This window comes from Dendrobates tinctorius, unplaced genomic scaffold (genome assembly GCF_039654945.1).
Source record: "Dendrobates tinctorius isolate UK_male_01 unplaced genomic scaffold, ASM3965494v1 ptg000091l, whole genome shotgun sequence".
NCBI lineage: Eukaryota > Metazoa > Chordata > Amphibia > Anura > Dendrobatidae > Dendrobates > Dendrobates tinctorius.
Genome location: NW_027361759.1, coordinates 3678699 through 3703714, shown reverse-complemented (window position 1 = coordinate 3703714; position 25016 = coordinate 3678699). Strand labels below are relative to the sequence as shown.

The 25016-nt window shown below is 41.1% G+C and overlaps 1 protein-coding gene across 1 annotated transcript in view; it reads right to left on the bottom strand.

The window, feature by feature from the left end:
- The window catches only part of IMPG2 (interphotoreceptor matrix proteoglycan 2), a 169696-nt gene extending 146006 nt beyond the window's left edge, over positions 1–23690 (bottom strand). Inside the window, exons 1-2 of the mRNA XM_073586264.1 lie at positions 23612–23690; positions 21370–21612 (exon numbers count right to left, since the gene is read on the bottom strand). Of these exons, the coding sequence (XP_073442365.1) occupies positions 21370–21612; positions 23612–23690 (322 nt within the window). The remainder of the gene's footprint in view (positions 1–21369; positions 21613–23611) is intronic.
- Between the last annotated feature and the right edge of the window lie 1326 nt (positions 23691–25016).

The following is a 25016-nucleotide window of genomic DNA, read 5'->3' as shown; positions in this document are numbered from 1 at the left end:
TCCTATTTTCCGGCGTATAAGACGACCCTCCAACTTTTCCAGCTAAAATAGAAAATTTTCTTAAAAGTCGGGGGTCTTCTTATATGCCATGTGTCATCTTATATGCCGGGTGCGGGGGAGTGGTCCTGATGACAAAGGGAGGGTGTACGTGGAGTTACCATCCCCCTTTTACCTCATTGGTGGCAGCGGTGCTGTCTGCGGGTCTCTGTGCTGGGGGTCAGCGGCGGCTCCTCTTTGTCCAGCATGGGGGCACTGTGCTGGGGGCAGCTGCGGAGGCTCTCTGTCCAGCGTCGGGGCTACTCCGGCATTTCCCCAATGCCCGGAGGCCAAGGCAGCTCCATTGCTGCGATGCGGTGGCCTCCCTGAAAATGGCCACCGGAGCCCATGTATGCTCAGATTCAGATCTCGTCTCCCGAGATCTAGGGACGAGATCTGAATCTGAGCTCGCGTGGGCTCCGGTGGCCATTTTCCGGAAATGCCGGAGGAGCCCCAACGCTGGACAGAGAGCCGCCGCAGCCTCCCCCCAGCAAAGCACCCCCACGCTGGACAAAGAGGAGCCGCCGCCACACTGCTGAAGGAGGAGCTGCTGCACCACTGCCACCAATGAGGTAAAAGGGGGATGATAACACCACTTACACCCTCCCTTGTTCATCGGGACCATTCCCCCCATATGCACTCGGCGTATAAGATGACATCCGGCGTATAAGACAACCCCCGACTTTCAAGCAGATTTTCAGGGGTTAAAAAGTCGTCTTATATGCTGGAAAATACGGTATCTATTTTTAATTGTACGATACAATACCTGCAAGATTGTTTTAAAATGGATATTTACCAATGATTATAACAATAATAATTCTGTATATAGATATTCTCGTAAGAAAGACCAAGCCTTACTTATATTTTCCTAAATATTCAGGGATTAGGTTTATTAACCTCTTGAACTAACCGACAGTGCTGTAGTTGTTGAATAATTAAATGTTTCATCAAAAATACAAATTGAACGCACAGTGCATATATGTATATATACACACACACACACACACACACACACACACCAGCAAATGTTTGGCTTGCATACTCCAAATTTTATATTTATCAATCTATAAAGAAAAAAAAAATCTATCATCTCTCTCATGGTGACATCACAATAAAACCGATGTCACAATTGATGTGATGACATCATCACATTCTATATTCCATTGTTGCGGCCTAAGGGAAATCATTGCCTTACAGACTCGCAAGGGTGAGGCCACCCCTTTTGTTTTTCGTGACAAACGAAGCAAAAATTGATTACAAAATGGATAAAGACAGAAGAATAGCCCAAAGAGATCGGGTTCTGAGAGAGAAGAGAGGAATTAATGAAGAGCAGGTACCATTTTTCACTTTAGGGTGAAAAGACTTTACTCTACCGGACATGGACACTGACGCCTCAGAAATGGGGTCCAAACGTCAAACTCTGGAGAAACTGAGAAAGACCAAAAGATATGAGATCCTTGCAGAAAAAGGGAATATGGAGACCCTCATGGAGTCTCACTCTGCAGCCTCCGCTGAGCTTCAGAGGGCCATTATACTCTCCTTGAAAAAAATCGGAGATCTGGTCCCTGAAATACGGAGGAGGAACAAAGATAACATCCTCAATAAGCGGAGAAACATCAGCGCAGAGTTAGAGCTGGAAGAGGTTCTACAAGAAACACAGAGACATGTCACACTCTCCAGATCTGAGAGTCTGGAGACACCAAACCTACAAAGAGCGGCAGCCCAGAAGAGGATCAGGAACAGCAGAGACTGGGTTGTCCAATGTAGGAGACGTCTCATCTATGCCAAACCCATTCTAAATGGGAATGGTGCATTACGGAGGTGCAGGACATCAGCTGAGAACATCTCCATCTCAGAGAACAAACAGCTGAGTGATTCTCCACCAAACACATCACTGGATAAAGAGGAGCCAGGTAAGATAGAAACTGTTCAGTATAATGAGACTGGGGTGAGGGGGATTATACTCCTAATATTATGTACTGGCCACAATTATCCAAAGTGCAGAAAAACTGCCCTTGTTGTCCATAGCAACCAATCACAATGCAGCTTTCATTGTTCTATAGAATGTTAAGAAATGGAATCTGTGCTGTGATTCGTTACTATGGGCAACAGGAACTTTTTTGCTTAATGAAAGCCCAAATATTAGACATTTCCTGCTCATTTACATAATTCTGTTTAAAATTATACTATATGCTCTGGAGCTATATTTGTTAACCTCTTCTTGACGGGGTAATAATCCGTTTTTTGCCTTCCTGCTTTGAAAACACATAACTTTTGTTTTAATTTTTCTGCCAATGAAGCTGTATGTGGATTTGTTTTTTACTGGACCAAGCTGTAGTTTTTCAGGACACGGTTAATTTTATCACTCAATGGTCTGGAAAACAGGGAAAAAAGGTTCAAAATGTGGTTAAACTGTGGAAAAAAAAAAAAGATTCTTCCATTTTTTCAACTGTGTCCATTCATTTGTGGTGAAAATGACCTCACAAGATGTTTCTCCACATCAGTTACAGCTATGATAATGCTGAACATGCATAGGGGTTTATAACAGATAATAAGGAATTATATTTATAAAATGGTCCGTGTCCCCATTATTCTAATACTTCGTAACTTTTTGATTTTGATAACTCAATGGAGCTGTGTGATTTTTCTGCTTGGCAAGCTGTAGTTTTTATTGATACCTTTCCTGGGTAGACAGAACATTGTGATATCTTTTTACTGCAATTTGTTAGGTGGATACAGCTCCTCCAAAAAATGCAAAAAAAAATCAGGTGGCAGCGATGTAAAACAGGAGCATCTGCCTGGTACAGTGCATGCTCAGCTACTGGGCCCGCTCCATACATTTGCTGCACAACATGACAAACATTTCCATTATGCGTTTGCAAAGGGGTTAATAATCTTGTATCATCTCAGCAGATGGAAGCCTTATGATCCCTTGTGACATAGCAGCCATGCCAGCAGAAGACCTTGGTGAAGCTAAAATCTGTATTTCTCCCATTAAAGAAATGGTCAACACTCCAAATACTATTGACCTTGCCAGCCTTGAATTCCAGAAAGTTCTTACACACGGACGCTTCGGAAAAGTAAGTGTGAATTTATCCTCCTCCGTATTCAACCAATGTATCTTGCACAGATACCCAGGAGGGATGTACATATTAATTACAGGATGCTCATATGTAAGGATAATTGGGATAAACTAGTGACATATTACACATTAATCGATGAGCTTTTGGTCAGATCTGTTATTTTTCTCCAGGTGATCTTGACATCAGATCTGGTCAATGAAGGACTGCTGGCCATTAAGATCATGGACAAAAGATCTTGTAGGGAGGACATTTTCTCCACAGAGGTAAAAGTCATGAGAATGGCTGCTGGGTGCCCCTACCTAATGTCCATGCGGGCGTATATGGAGACACAAACCAATTATGCTATATCCATGGACTATATGGCTGGAGGAGACCTGTATTACCACATGGCTGAATCGATGTTGTTTAACACAGAGACAACAAGGTAAATGTCTTGTACTAAATGTTAATAATCCACTGTAGTCCTAGAGCAATGGACAATGACTACAGGAAAAAATAATGACATCAAAAGGACATGTGATGATCTCATGTTCTTTGTATGATTGTGCATGTAACCACTGATCCACCCTTTCATTTTTACTCCACAGACTCTTTGCGGCAGAGATGGTGTGCGGACTCCAATTCCTGCATGAACACGGCGTCATACATTGGTAATCATTTCACCTCCATAAATCTGTCACCTGTGACTCTCTGTTGTCTCCTTACATATCTATTGTAGAAAGTTATTTTCATGAATTATCCTCACAATCAGTGTCTGCTCCTTCTCCCTGCAGTGACCTGAAGCCAGAGAACATCCTTCTCCAAGACAACGGACACATCAAAATCTCCGACTTTGGCTTATCAGCCATGAATGTGTTTGAGAATGGCATAGTGAATAAATTTGTTTGCACTCAGGGTTACATAGCGCCAGAGGTAAGGAACATCTCTGTGTGACTGGTCCCGATAGTAGGATTGAGGGATAATCTGATCCCAATGTATCCTGCTCACATCTAATCACAGACCGATTCTCATAGTCTCTTTGTGTAAATCCTGTTCCCGGTATATTCAGCTTCTCTCCAAGCTCATGTTTCCACAGATAATGGACCGTGAAGGCTACAACCACCTGGCAGACTCATTTTCATTCGGCGTCATCCTATATATGATGAGTGTAGGGAACCAGCCATTCTATAGCGAAGGCTCAATGGAGGAGTACCACCAGTCTCTGCGTGAGCACATCCCTTATTTTCCAGCAGAGATCTGCATTAATACCATCCATATCCTAAAAGGGGTGAGTAAGATCAGATGGATAAGGATGATGGGGGATTACAAGAAGAGATAGAAGATAAGATGTGAACAGTCAATAGACATTGTGTAATAACTTATCAGTAATAATAAAAAATCTAATGACTAATGGTCTCTTTCATTTTCTAGCTTCTTTGCAAAACTCCATCTGCCCGATTTGCCATTACATCATCTATCAGATCCCATCCGTTCTTCCACTCCATAGATTGGAGCGATGTGGAGTGCGGCAGATCCGACCCACCATTCCCATATTACTATGTAAGTATAACACATACAGACATCCATAATGTTGTCACTTCCCAGTAACGCACTTACCCAGTATACCTCTTATTGTTATGTTCCCCAGTACACTGTATATACTGAATGTGAGGAGCTGATTCTCAGACGTGTATATTTCTCTTCTTACAGCAGGACTATTAGGCTGATAACAATCAGCCCCATTCCAGTAACATCCAGGAATGAAGACTTATATTAATTGGATGAGACGACAAAACTGGACTTTCTCATTTACCGAACTGTGACAAACCTACCGAGCTTCCACCATTTAACATCCACGTAGATTTGAGCACCAAACATCCAGGGATTTATTCCGATCGCCATACTTGGGGTCAGGAAGGAATTTTTTTCCCTTGATATGAGGATAATCCAACAACGAGTCCTCAGGGTTATTTTTCGCCTTACTCTGGATCAACATAGCAAGTAATTAAAGGCTGAAATTGAAGGACTTCTTTCAGCTATACTTGCTATGTCACCATCTGGACGACTCATCTACAATGTGGTGGTATGGAGAAGACTACCAGATATGGACAGAAAGAAGGCAGCGGCTGCTCCTTCACCTTCCGGTTATGGACTGAAATAAGGAAGCGGCTGCTCCTCCACGTACCAGATATGGACAGAAAAAAGGAAGCGGCTGCTCCTTCACTTATAGAAAATGTACAGACAAAAGGAAGTGGCTGCTCCTCGTCTTACCTTGGCCATGTACAGACAGAAGGCAGCGGCTGTTCCTTCACCTACTTGGCCATGTACAGACAGAAGAAAGCGGCTGCTCCTTCACCTACAAGGCCATGGACAGATGGAAGGAAGCGGCTGCTCCTTCACCTTCCTGCCCATGGTTAGACAGAAGGCCATATGGTTTATCGCGATGCTGTAGGAATCCAGGAGAACTCCAACTACACAGATCACATGTCACACATTCCTGCTCTTCTCCTCTCATGTGTGATCCAGACCTGGATGTCCAAAATCGGCACAAGTGCAAACCAAGGCCCGAGGAGCGGAATCATCATCTGCTCTTTTCTACAGAAAGTGACAGTATTTATACACTTTCTTTTATCATGATTGCAAATTAATAACTTTATTGCACAAATACATTTTTAAAACATCTATGCTGTTTTTGGGTGGATTCTTCTCATATACTTTGGTGCTTAGGCAGATGAAACCAATGGTTCCCCCTGAGAAAAGGAATTGGTTAGAAGCTATAATAACAGGACTTCTAACGCTGTGGTTCTCCCCTTCAATCAGTCCAATAACAATCTCTGATGACCACTTCCATTAACTGTTACCTTTTTCACCAAAATATATCAACAAAAGTAAAAAAAATTGTGGTATACTTTAGAGGTGAGGCATAACAGGGAGGGCAATTTCAACTTTTCCCTGGGATCTGTTGGATGCGGCCCCCAGTCCCCCTGGCCTTCCCCTGGGCCAGGGGGAGGCTAGTGGTGACTGAGGGCCCGCATTCAAAAGGGCTCAGGGGGAGGCTTCAGGGGACTGGAGGCCCGCATCCAACAGGGCCCAGGGAGAGGCTAATGGGGACTGCTGGCCCACCTGGCCCTGTCGGCTGTTGGATGGATGCGGCCCAGCGGGCCCCAAGTCACCACTGAGCACTGTCTGCAGCCAAGCCTCTTCAAACCGCCCGCGGCGCCCAGACTCTGGAGACTGGAGGGAGACTCACCCTGCTCGCCCGCCGCCTCCACCTGGTCGTCCAGTCTGTGGCCTGCCCGTCACCTCGTCTAGTCCGCCTCCTCTGGTCTGGTCCGCCGCCTCCACCTGGCCATCCGCTGACAGCTTCCACGTGGCACACCGTACGCTGCTCTGCTCCAGAATTAGGAAGTGGAGCAGTGTGTGACATCACATCAGAACCAAGATGCACCCGGCTGAAAACTACAGTGCCCATTTCCGTTCACCCATGCATTTACACACTGTGGTGTCTCTTTAAAACACCACAGTGTTGTTATGCATAGGGGGCGTTCGGAAGCTGCAGCCTGTGCTGAACAAAATGTCGGGGGGCCCGAGCGCGGACCGGGGTCCTGAGCGCAGACCGGGCTGCCAGTGAGCTCGGGGCCCTCGGCCAGGCCTCCCTTTTTCCTCCTAATCACCGGGCCCCATACTGTAGTAAGGGCAGTAATGCCCTGATGGCGGCCCTGTGTATGTATCAAGCCACACCCACTCCACATAGCGACATCCACACCACATAGCCACACTCACTCCACATGCAAAGCCCCGTATAACAAATATCTAATATATACACATCTAATATATAAAGCTCAAGTGTATGTATGTGTGTGTCCGGGATTGGCATCCGAACCGTTGCAGCTACAGCCACAAAATTTGGCACAGTCACACGTCTGGACCCCGAGAGTGTCCTAAGCTATGTTGTGAGGCGAAATTTTAACCCCGCACGTTCCAATTCACCAAACAATTTTGCCCCTATCTACATAATGGGGAAAAAGTGTGTGTGTATCAAGCCCTGCCCCCCATTATGATGTCATAATGGTTGCCATGGCGACGCTGATGTCATCATAGGTTGCAAGCCCCGCCGCTCATTATGATGTCATAATGGTTGACTATGGGATGGAGGATGTATGATGGGTATATGGGCACGGGACTATGGGATGGAGGATGTGTGATGGGTATATGGGCACTGGACTATGGGATGGAGGATATGTATGATGGGTATATAGGCACGGGACTATGGGATGGAAGATGTGTATGATGGGTATATGGGCATGGGACTATGAGATGAAGGATATGTGAAGGGTATATGGGCACTCAACTATGGGATGGCGAATATGTATGATGGGTATATGGGCATGGGACTATGGGATGGAGGATGTGTGATGGGTATCTGGGCATGGGACTATGGGATGGAGGATGTATGATGGGTATATGGGCACGTGCCTATGGGATTGTGGATATGTATGATGGGTATATGGGCACGGAACTATGGGATGGAGGATAATTATAATTTGCTATAACTAACCACAGCACAGTTAGTTACTATGCCCGGGCAGCGCCGGGCTCTTCAGCTAGTGTATATATATATATATATATATATATATATAAATATCTAATCTAATATATATAATAAATATCTAATATATCTATTTCATAGGCACATGTTCTTGATCACAACAGGTTACACTGCCTGTGTTGCCAATAGCATAGCTGTGATTGTTGCTATGAGCAACAGTTTTCCTTGTAGATAGTTGTGGTAACTGAGACCTATTATTCTTATCATTTCTATGGTGTTGTCATCCTTCTGTAAAGCTGGAAATAACACAATTTATTACTGTGCCGACACAGACCACCCTCTGACACAGACTGCAGGGGAAGCCCAGAATCAGGAACTTCTCTTTGTCTGGCATGAAGCATCTCATTAACTTAAAAATTCAAACACAGATTAAAAAAAGAAACACAAGACAGATTTCTCCAACCCAGGTATCATTTTAATCGGTGTAACAGCGACAATCTGACAATATCTGGTTTGCTTTAAACTTGTTTATACAGCTAAAACTAATGTCACTCTAAATTAGTCTTTCTTTACAATTTCTAACTAAATGGCATTACACTCCCACAAGGTTGAAATCTGCTTTCTCTAAAAGAAAAGCTGTATTACGCCTCAATGAACAAGACTTACAGAAAGAAGAAAGGGAGCCAAGACTTACAGAAAGGAGTACAGAAATGGAAGAAAGGGAGGCAAGAGCTGTTTCATCATGGGCAGTAGCGTAGCTACCGGGGGGCAGAGGGGGCGGTGGCCCCGGGCCTCGCGCTCTGAGAAGGCCCACCCGAGTTATGCTGCTGTAACTATCTGCGGCAGAGCAAGTAGAATCGATCATCTCCCTGCTCTGCCGCTATGTTCTCTTCTCAGCAATAGGACCTGTGATGAGGTCACAGGAGGGGAGGAGTCGAGGTCACATGATCAGGGGCCTCTGTATGCAGGACTCTGCCGTGCTGGTTGTCATGCTGCTGGATGAGGGGAAGTTTATGTGTGGAGTCAGGAGGGGTTTACAGGGTGTATGTAGCAGAGCTGTGTGTGTACGAGATATACGGAGTGGAGATGTGTGTGTACGAGGTGTACAGAGTGGAGCCGCGTGTGCACGGGGTGTGTGGAGCCATGTGTACGAGGTGTACCGAGTGGAGCCTTGTGTGTACGAGGTGTACGGAGCGGAGCTGCATGTGTACGAGGTGTACGGAGCGGAGCCGCGTGTGTATGAGGTGTACGGAGCGGAGCCGCGTGTGTATGAGGTGTACAGAGCGGAGCCGCGTGTGTATGAGGTGTACGGAGTGAAGCCATGTGTATACTGAATGGAGCCGTGTGTGCGCGAGGTGTACGGAGCGGAGCCGTGTGTGTACGAGGCATAGAAAGTGGAACCGTGTGTGTATGAGGTGTGCGGAGCTATGCGTGTACCAGGTGTATGGTGGAGAGCATTCATACCTCCCAACCGTCTCGATTTTGAGAGAGAGTCTGCCCCGGTCGGGAGCTTACTTTTCTCGTGGACACAGGAGTACACAGCAGAGCCTCGAGGAGCACTTTAAAATTCGCACGTGACGTTCCACCGGAAGTGACATAGTCGAAGCTGACTGGAAATGAGGTAATTTCGGGAGGAGATTGTGACGGAACTGTGGAGGCACTTCAGGGAATGCTTCAGATCCATCACCGTGTCTCCTCCGACAACGCGGACAGTGGGATCGTCTTGGACTCGGGGATGTCGGCCATGTGAGCGGATCATGATATGTCCTGCATCGGGAGGCTCAGGTGGGCACTACAATGGGAGCTGGGCTGCTATAGTTTCTTTATAGAATCTTCCTTTCTTTCTCTCTCTGTTTCTTTCTCTCTCTCTGTTCTTTCTTTCTCTCTGTGTTCTTTCTTTCTCTCTCTAATCTTTTTTTCTTTCCCTCTCTTTTCTTTCTCTCTTCTTTCTTTCTTTCCCCTCTTCCTTTCTCTCTCTCTGTTCTTTCTTTCGCTTAATTCTTTCTTTCCCCTCTTTCTCTCTAATCTTTCTTTCTCTCTCTGTTCTTCCTTTCTCTCTCTCTCTGTTCTTTATTCTTTCTCTCTGTTCTTTCTTTCTTTCTCTGTTCTTTCTCTCAGTTTTGTCTTTCTTTCTCTATAATACAGCCCCCCCAAAGAATATAATGTAGCCCCTTCAGAATATAATGCAGCCCCCCTCATAGGGTATCATGCTGCCCCCTCCTCATACGGGGTAACATGCTGCCCCCTCCTCATACGGGGTATCATACTACCCCCTCATACGGGGTATCATGCTGCCCCCTCCTCATATGGGGTATATCGTGCTGCCTCCCCCCATACTGGGTATCATAATCATGCAACCAGGACTCACTATATAAATAAAAGAAAACTATACTGACCTCTCCTCCTCGCTCCCACGCTGATTTCGGCGGCAGATCTGCTTTGATGTCAGGAGCTGCGCTGCAGTCAGACTGGCACACAGTGGGCATGCGATGAAGTGACGTCATCGCCCACCCACTGTGTGTCAGAGGAAGAGGGTAATGATGGGAGAGGGAGCGTCATGTGACGCTCTCTCTTCCGTTATTGCGGTGCGCTGACGCCGCAATAATGGAATATATATATTATATAGATTATTTTTGGCAACAGCGCGGTCATCTGCTGAGGTTCTCTGGTTAGGGGCCCACTCAGAAGTTTTGCGCCCCCTGAACCAAAACCCTAGCTATGCCTCTGATCAAGGGCCACTGAAATGTCTCAGCAGAGACTGCGCCTCCACCGTTTTACAGACATTAGGGTACCTGTGAGACGTACAGGTATATACTATATACAGGAGAGATGACATTCAGATATATACTATATACAGGAGGAGATGACATACAGGTATATAGTATATACAGGGGGAGATGACATACACTTATATACTATATACAAAAGGAGATGACATACAGGTATATACAATATACAGGGGATACTATGCCCGGGCAATGCTGAGCTCTTCAGCTAGTCACTTTATATAAATGACCTCTTCCAGGCTCCAGGGCGGATGTTTAAATAACCTTAACAGTCCAAGATAACACTAACCAATGGGAGGGTAGCACTTCATCATACGTGAACACATAATAATAATCTTTATTTATATAGCGCCAACATATTCCGCAGCGCTTTACAGTTTAACAGTTTCAAAACACAAGTCATAAGTAACAACGTTAACAATACAATAATTAAAGCAAAATAAGACGAAATAAGACGACCCTGCTCGTGAGAGCTTACAATCTACAATGAGGTGAGGGAGATACAAAGTACAGGTGTGTATTTACAATGGTGTATTTATAGTGATGGTCCAGCCATCATGAGGGAGTGAGGGATAGATGGAGATAGTGAATGGGCTACATACGCACACTTACACATAATGACCACTGGGAAGAAAAAATCTCAGGTCAAGAAGTGTGCAAAAAAGATTTATAGTATAAAAATATTTTGAATTAATTAATCATATTAAAAACAGGCAAGCTGAATTAAAATAAAGTGCGTAATGCCAAAGAGAGATGCAGCAGCAAATCATAAGCAGGAATAATAAAAAACTAAGTACAGTATCATGTTCAATATCTTTACCAGTGTACTGTATACATAGAAACAATGAAGATATTAGTGCAAAGCTTATAAATGTAAGTGACTACAGTGGATCCCTTTACAACTGTAGATATGAGTATAAGAAGTTAGCTTTGCCTAAAATACAATAGCTGATGGCATACACAGGAGAAATTGTGCTGCGTTCCTCCACCCTGACTCTTATCTCACCTTGCTTCTTCTGGGGGCGAAACGCACATCACCAGGTCAAAATTGACCAGTGTTTGCACTTCTTCTATTCCCACTGCTTCCCTGATCATTCAGTCTTTTTTTTAATCCACTATACGGTTCCAGAGATATTTTTTTAAAATTATTTCATGCTAACTTTTATGATTTTTACCTAAAGGGTGTTGCCTATAAAATTCAATTGGGACGTAATCCTAAACCCTTCCCAACATTTGATGTAAGTTTACATTATGATCAGTGAGGGGTTCTCGCAAATTGATGTAAACATACGTCATGGTGATAATGCAGGCACAGGAGCTGCGCCGACACGATCGTTACTGGGAGCTCCGGCTGCTTAACCCCCTAAATGATGCTATCAATAGCGATCACAGCATTTTGAAGGTGACGTGATCACGGGGCTAATAGATCAGGAAAACTGGGGGCACGACAAATAAATGTGGGGATCACCAACTAAACACTTAAACAGACCACGCACAGATAAAAAGAATTGTGTATATCAGGATCACCATTTATAAAATTAGTCAATCTTTATTGATTAAACAAACAAAAGACATAATGGGTAAGACAATTAAAAAGCCAAAAAGGACTACAAATGACCACCAGAAAAGTGCATGCATGAACTCATGGCCTTTTTCCAATGTACTCGCTATAGAGACCAACAACAAAAAATGAGTTGACAAACAATTGGTGTGCAATACCCTTTGTGATAACAGCAACCTTCTAATTTATAATATATACGGTACATGCAAAACCATGAAAGAACATGTACAAATAGGCAAGAAAGAGAAGTAGCCAAAATTAGGTCTGTGAACCTACTATGCATTCATGGACAAAACAATTATGTAGATCAAAAATAAATATGCAGAACCTTGGGAAAAGATAGAAAAACCTTGCAAGTTAGTACTGTACATATTTAAATAATATAAAGCACAGTGGGCAAATGAGCAATGAGATAAAATAAACTATAAGCCTTTTATATATACATGATCAAAGCACATGCAGATCAGCATAGTGATGAACAACCAAATGCACATTAGGTCAGTAGCATGCAAAATGCATTCAATAATGTAGATAACCACTGGGGTTGCTGAGCCCCAATGATATCACCAATAAGCTATAGAAGTTACAAGTGCCAAAGTAAAAAAAATGGGCTTCTAGGGTATGAATCCTAGCACAAATGAGTGGTTTGGCATAAGCATATATAAAGGATAAGCAATCCAAAAGCTGACAATCTAATGACTAAATGAATTCAATCATTGTGGGACCTGCATGTTGCATAATGTATGGAGGTGGAGACCCATGCGTATCACCATGGAGTGTGGCTTCCTCAGGAGTGATGGTCAAATCATGGTGGTTGATTGATTGTAGTCATGGCAAACAAAGGACACATGATGACCTCCATGTCTGCCAGCTACAGTGGCCTGTTGGATTACACCAGAAGCATGGTCTAAAAGGCATTCTGTCAGTGCAGTACTGACAGATATAATGCATTGCAATGTATGAGCATTATATCAGTGATCAGAGTAGTAAAAGTTAATGTACAATAGAGGGACTAAGTAAAAAAAGTTTAAAAGAAATGTAAGAAAAATTGTAAAAATCATAAAATAATGTACCAAAAAAAACCAACAAATTATACAAATAAATATGTATATTTATGTAAAAAAAATAGACAAAAAAAGTACACATTTAATATTGCCGAGTCCAACCCAACCTATAAAACTGCCACACTAGTTAACGTCTTAAGTGAACATTGTAAAAAATAATTGTGACAAAAAAAACTAGGGTTTTTCAGAATACCACCAAAAGAAAATGGAATAATATGCAATAAAAAAATCAATTGTAAATAAAAATGGTATTTCAGAAAGTGTCACTTTGTCCTGCAAAAAAACAGCTGCCAAAAATCTCAGTCAGCTAGAAATAAAAAAAGATACATAAATAAAACCAATTCTTCACCAGTTCCTGATTTGTTCATTCTTCCTCCCAAAGATCGCAGTAAGACTCGGCGCATGTATCCTGTGTTCTGAACTGAGCGATTACACTGGGGTTTCCATGTAAATAAGTGAAATACAAGGTTCAGGTATAACCCCCCAATGATAGATTCCCTACAATGAGGCAGATGGAGACACTGCAGACTGTGTCTGGTCTATGATCCGGTAGTGTCTGTCTTTACAAGGCATGCATAAAATCACGGTCGACTACAGTTTTGTGCACCTCTGAAAAGGACAACTCTGACCAGAAGGTCAGATGGAGTCCAGTGTAACTCTCCTGCCTAATTATAGTGAATGGTTCCCCTGGGTGTTTCATTCTGCATCATGTCATTCGGAGATTTAGATGGAAACCTTGACGTAAGTGCTCAGCGTAAAGCACAGGACAAATGTGATCCAAAATGTTATATAAAATGTTCCCAGTAAAAGCTTTAACTCAATCTACAAAAAAGGAAGTCCCCACTCAGGTCCATCATCTGCAATGGAAATATAGGGGGCTTCCATGTTACTGGTATCACATAGGCTGTGGAAAAGTGCATGGCTCCTCGCTCCCCAAAAGAAATCCAGCAAATTCTGCACCCCCAAATTCAAATGTCACCCTTTCTTCTGAACCTCAGTGTGCCTATGGCTCTGGCAGATTTGCAATTTTCACTCAGCAATATTCTCTGCTGCTTGTTTCGGGAAAACAATCATGGAGTCAAAATCGTCACTACACCTGTAGATAAATTATCGGGGGGATGTAATTTCCAAAATTGGGTCACTTGAAGAGAAATTCTGTTGTTCTAGCACTTAGGGGCTCTATATCTGGAGTCTGCAAACTATTCTACGATAATTTGTTCTCCAAGAGTCAAATAGCGCTCCTTCACTCATGAGTCTCGCCGTGTGGCTAAGTAGTACTGTACAGCCACATATGGGATATTACCACGTTCAGCAGAAATTGTGTGGCATATTTTGGTGCCATTCTTACCCATTTCCACATGTGGAAATCTAAAATCTGGGGCTAAAACAACACTTTTGTGGTAAAACTGTGATTATTTTTTTTTCACTGTCCAATGGTATAAAGTTCTGTGACTCACCTGTAGTGTCAATATGGTCATTATACACTTAGAGTAATTCATTAAGAGGTGCAATTTGTAAACTGTGATCTCTTATAGTAAGGGTGTGACAACACAGCATTTATTCTTAATTTTCCAGGCATATTATTTCAGTAGGCCCAGGGACATGAGCTAGAGTTCATGTCAGAATGAATGTTGACTCTTATTAACAATTGAATTAATTTTCAATGACTGCCATTTGTGAATGGCTGCTGAATAGCTATTGTATCTGTTGTAGTAGTTCAGTCCTAGTATGGTTCAGCTATCTCTGGGAAACGAAGGCACATGATATTTGAACAGTGTTTGTTAATATGTTGATGATGACCCATTGGTGCTCTGCAAATATGAAGGACAATCTATACATGTTGTTTGAACAGTCCAGCAGTGAGAGATGACCTCCTTGCATGTTCTCAAAAGTCTGTGGAGGGAGGCCTGAATGAGAAGTTATGAACCATAAAAAAGAGGATCTGCCTGTGTTTAGATTGACTCTACATTACAGTAGCCATGGCATCATGGCTCCCACTGAAGAAAAATAGATCTGCTCCACTAACCATCACTGAACTCTCAAAGATGTTTAAAGAATCCAGGTTGGGACAATCAGGTCACCTGACCTCGTACATCAATGGACTCTCATCTTCCTAAACCTGTCGTTACCTCCTCTCAGTGGGTGCCTGGCAAAAGTGGGGTGCCACTGCTGGGGATAGTTGGCCCTGGAAACCCCAAAGTTGCAGCTGTACTAATTCAGGCGAGCCAGCGGAAGAGTGATACTCTGTAATCTTGGGTAATAGCTGGAACTGTTGGTTGGTGGTTCAACAAATTATTGTCCCAATCTTATGTCGTCTGAGTAGTGTTATGCCCACAGTAAAAGGAGAGCGGGCTTTCAGTGGTATGATCCCTGGTCCATGCGGTCTCGAGCCAGCAGACGAGTGCACCCACTGTCCCCCTACCCCAGAGTCTACACAGCGGAGTTCTGTTATTCTGGCACGTCAGGAGCTCTTCCAGTGCACCCGCAAACCGTAACAGCAAAATCTGCACTACAAAAAGGAACTCGTTCCCTTCTGAATTTTCCACTGCATCTGAAAATTGTTTCCTGACTACATATAGAGTATTTGCATACTCAGGAGAAATTAGACAACAAACTGTGAAGTCCATTTTTTTCCTATTAGCCCTTACAAAAATTAAAAACTTGGGGCTAAAACAACATTTAGTGGTAAAAAATGTAATAATTCACTACCCAATAGTCAAACATTCTGTGAAGCACATGTGTCAACATGCTCACTGCACTCCTAGATGAATTAATTGGGGGTTTAAGTTTGTAAAATGGGGACACTTACAGAGGTATCTGCTGTTGTGGCACATCAGAGGCTCTGCTAATGTGACATGGCACCCGTGAACCATTCCAGCAAAATCTGAACTTCATTATTATGGCGCTTCTTCCCTTCTGAGCTTTGTACTGTGCCTCAAAAGTAGTCTTAGCTCATATATAAGGTATTGGCATACTCTGGAGAAATTGCATAACAAATTGAATGTTACATTTTCTCTTAATATTCTTTTTGAATATTAAATACTTTGGGCTAAATCAATGTGATGTGCTGCTGAGAACAATGATTTTTGTTCCTGCATAAACAATCCAATCACTTGATGAATATGCAGCATTTTGCTTGTTTAGTATAATACATCCCATAGTCCTCTATATATTATAATGTGCACCACAGTCCTCCATATTGTGCAATGCACACCCCATAGTCCTCCATATAATTTAATATGCCCCATAGTCCTCCATATAGTATAATACACTCCCTATAGTCCTCCATATAGTAAAATACACTCCTCAGTCCTACATATAGTATTATACACTTCCCATAGTCCTCCATATAGTACAATACACTCCGTATAGTCCTCCATATATTAAAATACACTGCTCAGTCCTCCACATAGTATAATACACTCCTCATAGTGCTCCATATAGTATAATGCACTGCCATAGTCATCCATGTAGTACAATTCACTTACCATAGTATAATGCACCCCATAGTTCTTCATATAGTATATAATGTATTCCCCCCATAGTCCTCGATACAGTAAAATGAAGCCCACATATAGTATATTGCAGCCACCCCACAGATTATAATGCAACAACCCTACAGAGTATAATGCAACCACCCCACAGAGTATAATGTAACCCCCATAGAATATAATGCAGCCCCCCTCATATAGTATAATGTAGCCCCCTCTTAGAGTATGATGCAGTCACCCCTCATAGAATATACAGTAATATAATACAGCCCCAATAGAATATAATGTAGCCCCGAATAGAATATAATACAGCCCACCTCCCCATAGAATATAATGTACCCCCCATAGTATAAAACACTGCCTCCCCCATAGAATATAATGTATAATGTACCCCCCATAGTATATAACACAGCCTCCCCATAGAATATAATATACTCCCCATTGCATATAACACAGCCTCCCCCATAGAATATAATGTACCCCCAATAGTATATAACACAACCAGATAGTATATAACACAGGCAGATAATATATAACACAGCCACATAGTATATAACACAGCCTCCCCCATAGAATAGAATATACCCCCAATAGTATATAACACAGCCTCCCCCCATAGAATATAATGTACCCCCAATAGTATATAACACAGCCCACATAATATATAACGCAGCCCACATAGTATATAGCGCAGCCCTCATAGTATATAGCGCAGCCCACATCTCTCCCCCCCCCCGATAATGGCCCCACAGTCCAGTGTTCACTATTTAAAATAAAAAAAAACGTAGTTTTTTCACCACACATGGGTTATCGGTGTATTCAGGAGAAATTGTACAAAAAAATTTTTACAGTCTATTTACTTATATTACCATTGTGAAAATGAAAAAATTGGTACAAGAGCAACATTTTTATGGGGGAAAAAAATTTTCATTATTTTTCTTCCACATTGCTTTAATTCCTGTTACACACCTAAAGGGTTAACGCTTTTTGAATGTGGTTTTGAGCACTTTGAGAGGTGCAGTTTTTAAAATGGTGTCACTTTGGGGGTATTTTTTTGTCACATAGGCTCCTCGAAGTCACTTAAAATGTGATGTGTTTCCTAAAAAAAATAATCGCTGATAAACTTTTAAATCTTCTAACTTCCCAGACAAAAAATTGTGTCAAAAAGGATGTTGATGTAAAGTAGAAATGTGGTATATGTTATTTATATCTGTTTTGTGTGGTATTGTCTGGTTTAAAGGCATACAAATTCAAAGTTTGATAAGTTGCAAAATTTTCAAGTTTTTTGTACAATTTTCAATATTTTCTGAAAAAGGCAACTATATCAACTAAAATGTACCACTAACATGCAGTACAAAAAAAACTCTTAACATTTCTGGGATATGCTTAAGTTATTACCTTATAAAGTGTTACTGGTCAGAATTGTAAAATTTGGCCTGGTCAGGAAGGTGAAAACAGTTTTGAGGATGAAGAGGTTCAGACTGCGCTGCATTATTACCTTCTGAGCCCACTTGGTAAAGATCATAAAAACTAGCATTAAATAAAAAATCTCATATCTCATGAACTGTATGGCTGAAAAAAAAAATAAACAATGGAATAATCAGAGGAACAGCAGGAATGGAGAAAAAAAAACTTCACTTTTGACCTGGTGACAAGGCCTCTTTATGTAACACACAGATTAAAGTATAGAAAGTAAAATTAAACTAAAAGTATTACTCAGCAAATCTTTGTAATTAGTAAAATGGAGTTACGCGGGTTATTTAACACACCAGTGCCACACATTCTTTCATATTTTCCCCTTATTTTCCATTTGCAAGTTTCCACGATGCTCTACACGTGATAGATCCTTGAAGGAGTACTCTAATATCAACAAAACAGAGACCTCACAGACTACCAGCTATGGCCATCTCCTGCATATATTCTCCACAAAACATTGATAATGCTGAATGTCCCCTGAGTCTTTACAAGTAAATTGCCCAATTGTGGCCCCAAAAAATGCAACCAAGATGGAGCAGAAAGCTCTTGGTATTTCTAGTATTATTTGTAGAGTTTAGGCAGCAGGTGGGAATATCAGAAAGTCTGAGGTGCAGCTCCTGCCAACAGTACAACTCCGATAAGTAGCACCTTTACAGAAAAATTGTAATGGATACATTTTTAATCATATAATGGAGAGTTGATTGTGCAGAACCCTAAAAAGTTACCATTAGCTGAAGATAGAACCATTTGAATTGCAGAACCCAGTCGAGTGGCCAGGTCTGTAATGTGTGGCCATAGGATGAAAGCCCAGAGTACTGCCTTCTAACACCTAGCATCTGCCCTGGCTAGATGATCAGAAGAACAACAGATGTCATCAGCAATGAGGCGGTTCTTGGGGCTCACGTCTGATGAACACAGATTACTGACCTGGCTGCTGGACTGGGCCATGTGAATCGATTGGCACCAACTCTACAACTAACCTTTTAATGGGAACGCCTATAACTAATGTAACCACAATGTATGGAAGTGTCAGCCAAAAGAGGTGCTCTATACTACAAAATTACTTCAGTTAGAGGAATATTAGAGAACTTCCTTTAATGGTTGAAGTAATTTCCCATAAGAAAACATGAAAGAGACTCAAGCCAAGATATTGTATACAAATGACCTGTATAGATTGTTATCCTCTGAGAGTAAGCAATGAACAATACAATGAAATGACAGCAAGCAGACATCTTCTTGTATGCAATAGTACATATGGGGCAGAGGTTAAGTAGGCCAATCCAACATACATGTTCTCTTAACTTACGTTCATCTTTAATCAGCATTTTGTCACTTCTGTAAACTCTATGTATGGCCTTTATTAAAGGCTAGATCTTCATTCACAGTTAATGGTTCTTACTTGATCTTATTTAATCTTTGTCGACATAGACATCCCTGTGTGGCAGCTCACTAGCGACCACTTAGCGATGCACCAGCGATCCTGACCGCGTCATATCGCTGGTCGGGATCGCTGGTGCATCGCTAAGTGTGACAGTACCTTAAGAGATTAGCTGAGCTCCTATAAAGCAGTGACAGTTTATCCTACATCACATTGCTGTTCATGCCTCTTACACATCCCAGAGAACAAATGACAAAGGCTAGTTCATCTGTGTGCATACCCTCCTCCAGCAAGGAGGCAAGGAGTGCTGAGAGACTTTAAACCTGCCTGCAGAATTGTGAATGCTGCTCTGTGATACAACATACTCAATAACTGACTGGAAAGTCATGTATGTCTGTGTTTTACCAAGGTTCTATCGAGTATACATCTTCCTCTTTAGACTGGTCTACCTCAATAACGAAATCAGGAGGATGAATCACTACACAGCAAGATGCTGACTTAACTGAGACAGAAAACCTCAAAAAAAATAAAAATTTTAAAGCCAATCTAAACATGGAGCAGTTGGATAGGCAATATACCTATGACCTCCAGTCATCTATGATTCAGTAGCTATCCTCATCCAACAAGAGAAAGCCTCAAATATTATTCCAATTCTAATTCATCCCAAAGGCATTCGATGAGGTTGGGCTCAGGGCTCTATGCAGCCAGTAATGTTCTTCTAAACTATACTCATCTGACCATGCCTTTATGGACCTTACTTTGTGCAGTGAGGTACAGTCATAGTGGAACAGAAAATGACCTTCTCCAAACTGCTCCCACAAAGCTGGGAGTGTAAAAATGTCCAAAAATATCTAGTTATGCTGAAACATTAAAATTTCCCTTTACTGGAATGAAGGAGCATAGACCAAGACTGAAAAACAACCCATCAACTTCAAGCTTTAAAGTTGGCACAATGCAGTCAGGAAATTCATCCATTAAATTGCCAAATAGAGAAGTATGCCTCATCACTCCAAAACGCGTTTCTAATAGCAGTGTGCTTTAAATCACTCCATCCGTAGTTTGATGATGTAAGGCTTACATCCAGCTGCTCAGCCATGGAAACCTATGCCATGAAGCTCTTGGCACATAGTTTTTACACTAATGTTAGTACCAGACGAGGATTGGGCTCTGCAGTTCCTGAGTTAGCAACGTTGGTGACTTTCATGTACTATGCGCCTCAGCACACGACCCCGTTGTGTAACTTTACGTGGTCTGCTACTTCATGGCTGAGTTGTTCTGGTTTCTAAACGCCTCCATTTTTTCACAATACCACTCCGTTGATCGTGGAATATTTAGGAGGGAATACATTTCACAAACTGCCTTGTGACAATGTTACAATGGTGGCGTCCTATTACAGCACCATGTTAATACTCCGCGAGCTCTTTATAACAACACATTCTTTTACAAATGTTAGTAAAGACTGGATGGCTAGGGGCTGGATTTTATACACCTCTGGCAATGGGACTGAATGAAAACCTGAATTCAATTATGAAAAGGTGTTTCCGAATATATATGTATAGTATAATAGTATGTGGTAGATAAATTTTAGGAGGAAACAGTTATGTTGGAGATTAGATAGTTACTTTCACGATGATATATTATCTTTAGTCAACATATATGACTGTAAGACTTAGCTGCTACATGATATTATACAACTCAATAGTTATTAAAATGGAAATAAGTCCAGTATGGAAACCAGAATAGTACTTGTGCACATATCTTATTGGTCAGATTATGTCAATACAAGCTCTTGGCAAAATACTGGCCAAACAAAATGGTTCACTGCAATAATTTTCCCAAGATCCTACTTGTGCTGATTCAAGCTATGACTTCAATGAGACATTAGCTGATCACCATAAAACTAGATGAATCTCAAATGGTCTTAGACACTAACCCTCATGGTTTTATCTGAAAACTTTTTACTTACCTCTAAGTTTAAAGTAATTCATATGATTCGCAAGAGCTTGTTCAAACGTTTCTTCTGGGCACACCTTCACTCCACTGGGAAATAATATGGCTCTCTTTTTCCTTTTTAGGAAACTCCTATAGTGGTCGTGTGCTCCAGCCAGAGATGGGCTGGATTCTGGTTCTGATCCACTGCCTTCTTCCAAGCCATACTGTACTTTTGTAGGTTCCTTATGGAGAATATTGTCAAGTCCTGTCCTGGATTCTATAACTAAATGGGATAAAAAGGATAATGAGAAAAATGGCAGATGACAAATCATAAATCAAGATCTAACAGAACATCATTTCGATTTTATAGTGAAAGACTTATTTTCACCATGTGAAGTTGCCAATGGCAGAAATATACAGTTTCAGCTCAGAGATCATCACCGATCATAAAGATACCTAAAGAGTTTTTTGAAAGTTAGAAATATCCCAATCTTGTCTACGGACCACACTAGCTCAGCCCTATATATTTGAATAAGACTACAATACCAGACCCAGGCCATAAAGAAGAGTGGCACCATGCTTTTTTCAAAAATAGAGTTTTTCTAATCCCACCAAACCCTGTACTCATAATGTTAAAGTGCATAGATTGCCCATAGGGCAAGGTGGGATATAAGAATAGCAATTTTATGTCACTGCAGAAAGTGGGAGACAAAAAAATTACAAAACAGTGTCCTAAGGTCTCAGACGTCCTATTATTGCATTTGTTATTATCTATTATCTTAGTGTTGAAATTATACAATTATTAACAGTTATAATAAACAGATCTAGACTCCAATTATGTCTTTTACTTGCTAACATCAGAGAATCCATTGTTTGAGAATTTCAGAATTCAAAGCCTTAGAATCTGTATGACAAAGGGGCAAAAGTTCAGCATATTCAACTGTACTGCTCTGCGTTCAATGGCGTGCCAAGTTTTAATTGAGGGCAAAAATGTGCTGCATATTGTGCTTGATTGGAAAGGTTAATAATAAAGTTTTGCCTATTCAGCAAATAAGGACATCAATAGGGCATCAACCATAACCGTGTACAGAAATCGACATAAAAATCCAAGTCTGTTCAATGGGAGCTTAAAGAAAATTACTCTTATAATATTCAAACTGGTAAGATATGTATAATTACAAATGTTTCTACAAATATAAAGGCTAACATGAAGGCATATATACAACACATGAATGCAAATATTATGTATATATAAATATCTACATATATAGTTTCATACATACATGTACAGTCGCATTCTGACAAGAATACTGTTGTACTTTGATATCTTATCACTCTAAGAACAAAATACAAAAGATTATATGCAACCATACATACAGCTAATATATATATATTATACCGTATATATATATATATATATATATATATATATATATATCATACATGTATATACATGCATGAATAAGATTATTTGAAATCATATATACAACTAATATATATATTTATATATTATATATATGCATAGATCGATGAGTATGCATACACAACTATTATAAATACATTGCTAAAACCTATATACATTATTTAAATTGTTTTATGACCGTCAATTTTATATTGCTAAATACTGTGTTAGAAACCCGTATAGTGGGTGACTTAGTAAAAGTGTTTTTTAGGGTCATTACATATTTGTTAGGCATCTTAGATGCAAGGTGAAAGCGCTAAGTTAGAATATATTTATTATTCGGTGATAAGTATGGGTATGATTCAAACGCACATATATAACACACGAACACATAGACCAGTGTTCCCCAACTTCAATCCTCAAGAGCCACCAACAGGTCATGTTTTCAGGATTTCCTTAGTATTGCTCAAGTGTTTGAGTCTGTCCAGGTGATGCAATTATCACCTGTGCAATACTAAGGAAATGCTGAAAACATGACCTGTTGGTGGCTCTTGAGGACCGGGGTTGGGGAACACTGACATAGACTGTAGTAGATGAATATAGGAGTTGCTTTCTAGGCAAAAGGTATCTAATATAACAAAATATTTCTGGACTTATCTAAGAAAGTGCAATGTACATAGTCATAGAACCAATGTTTTCTTGCCACGGATGCATAGGAAACCTCAGACACAATTGATGATACAGTAGTGCATTTCGTACACATACAGAAGATCTGAAACAGTCATTCCTTAATACAGAATTATCTCCAATCCAGTGAAAACTATATTGCACACCTTGGTATGGTACACTAAGCTGAGTAAGTGACGGTTGTTACCTGTCGGAGGTTGTAGCTGTCCTTCAAGTACCGTCATGCAGAAAATTCCCAAAATGATTACCCAAGAACAATGATTCATTCTTGTTTTCTTACCTAGGGAAACAAAGCGCAGACATATTCACCATAAACATGTAGCGATACATTCTGCCCAATATGCAATTTTTAATTACTTACTCAAACTTCCAACTTAGTTTGGACTCCACGTTGAATGCGAATGACAGCTCCTCCAGTTAACAGATGGTAGACAATTTTTTAAGGTTTAATCTGCATGGCTAAGCTCTTTAGCAAAGCTTGTCAAGTTGTTAAGAGACAGACAGCCCATTGATAGGCTGAGCATTTCACACCTAACTGAACACATCACTTATTGAATCCCAAGTGTTGCGGATTGCCAGTGCCACTCTGCTGTCTGGGTAGAAACAAGCACAGCTTTTTCTTGTAATAGCTTATTGTTCTAGATGTTTCATGAACACGATCAGCGCGGGAATTTACACATTTAGTAATTAAGAATTCCGAGTGAAAATCACAAAAAAAAGATAATAGGGCAGATTTACTAATAGACAGCTCAGAATTAGATAATAAATTTGGTGCATTTTTAGATTAAAGGAATTTTCATAGTTTCAGAACACTTTGGTACCCTGACGGCAGTTTGTTCCAAAAACAATCTGTGCTTTACGTACCCTTCTCAAGTCCAATGTTAAGTCTCCGCCACTGATCCTGGTGTCGGTTGTTGTCTGCAGTGCTGACGTCACGTCGAAAGCGCTGAGGTCAACAACTTTGCTTGGTCATAATGGCTGAGTTGACGGTATGAGCCACTGAGCTAATTTATTGACTGCAGAGCTGCTGACATGAGTGCTACAGTCAGATATAGTCACCAGGAGCACCAACAGAGACTCAGTGGTTGATCTGGTTTGGACGAGTGAAGTTTGGGGTTTTTTTTGTAAACAAACTGCTCAGGGAACAGGGCTTTTTTAAAACCTGGAAAACCCCTTTAACTTTACACCAAATCTTGGCTTGATATTTTGCACCAGAATTTTGGAGTAGCATGGTCTATCTTAAGTCACTCCCACTTGTTATGTTAGAAATAAATGTGATTATTCAGACATTCATGAAAATTCGGGCACTCAAACTTTTCCCCATTGTTACTTTGATTTGCACATTCGATTGAAGATACCAGTAGCTATTGCCTCTAGAAGTGCAGAATTTCTAATTATGGTACAGCAGATGAAATAAGTATAGAACAAATCACCAATTTTCTATGTAAATATATTTCTGAAGATGCTATTGACATTACATTCTCAACAAATGTTGATAACAATCCAACCAATCCACACAGGCAAAGATATCATACCATAGATGTCCATAAATTAAGTTAGCTGTAGTAATGAGAAATTACATAGGGAAAAAG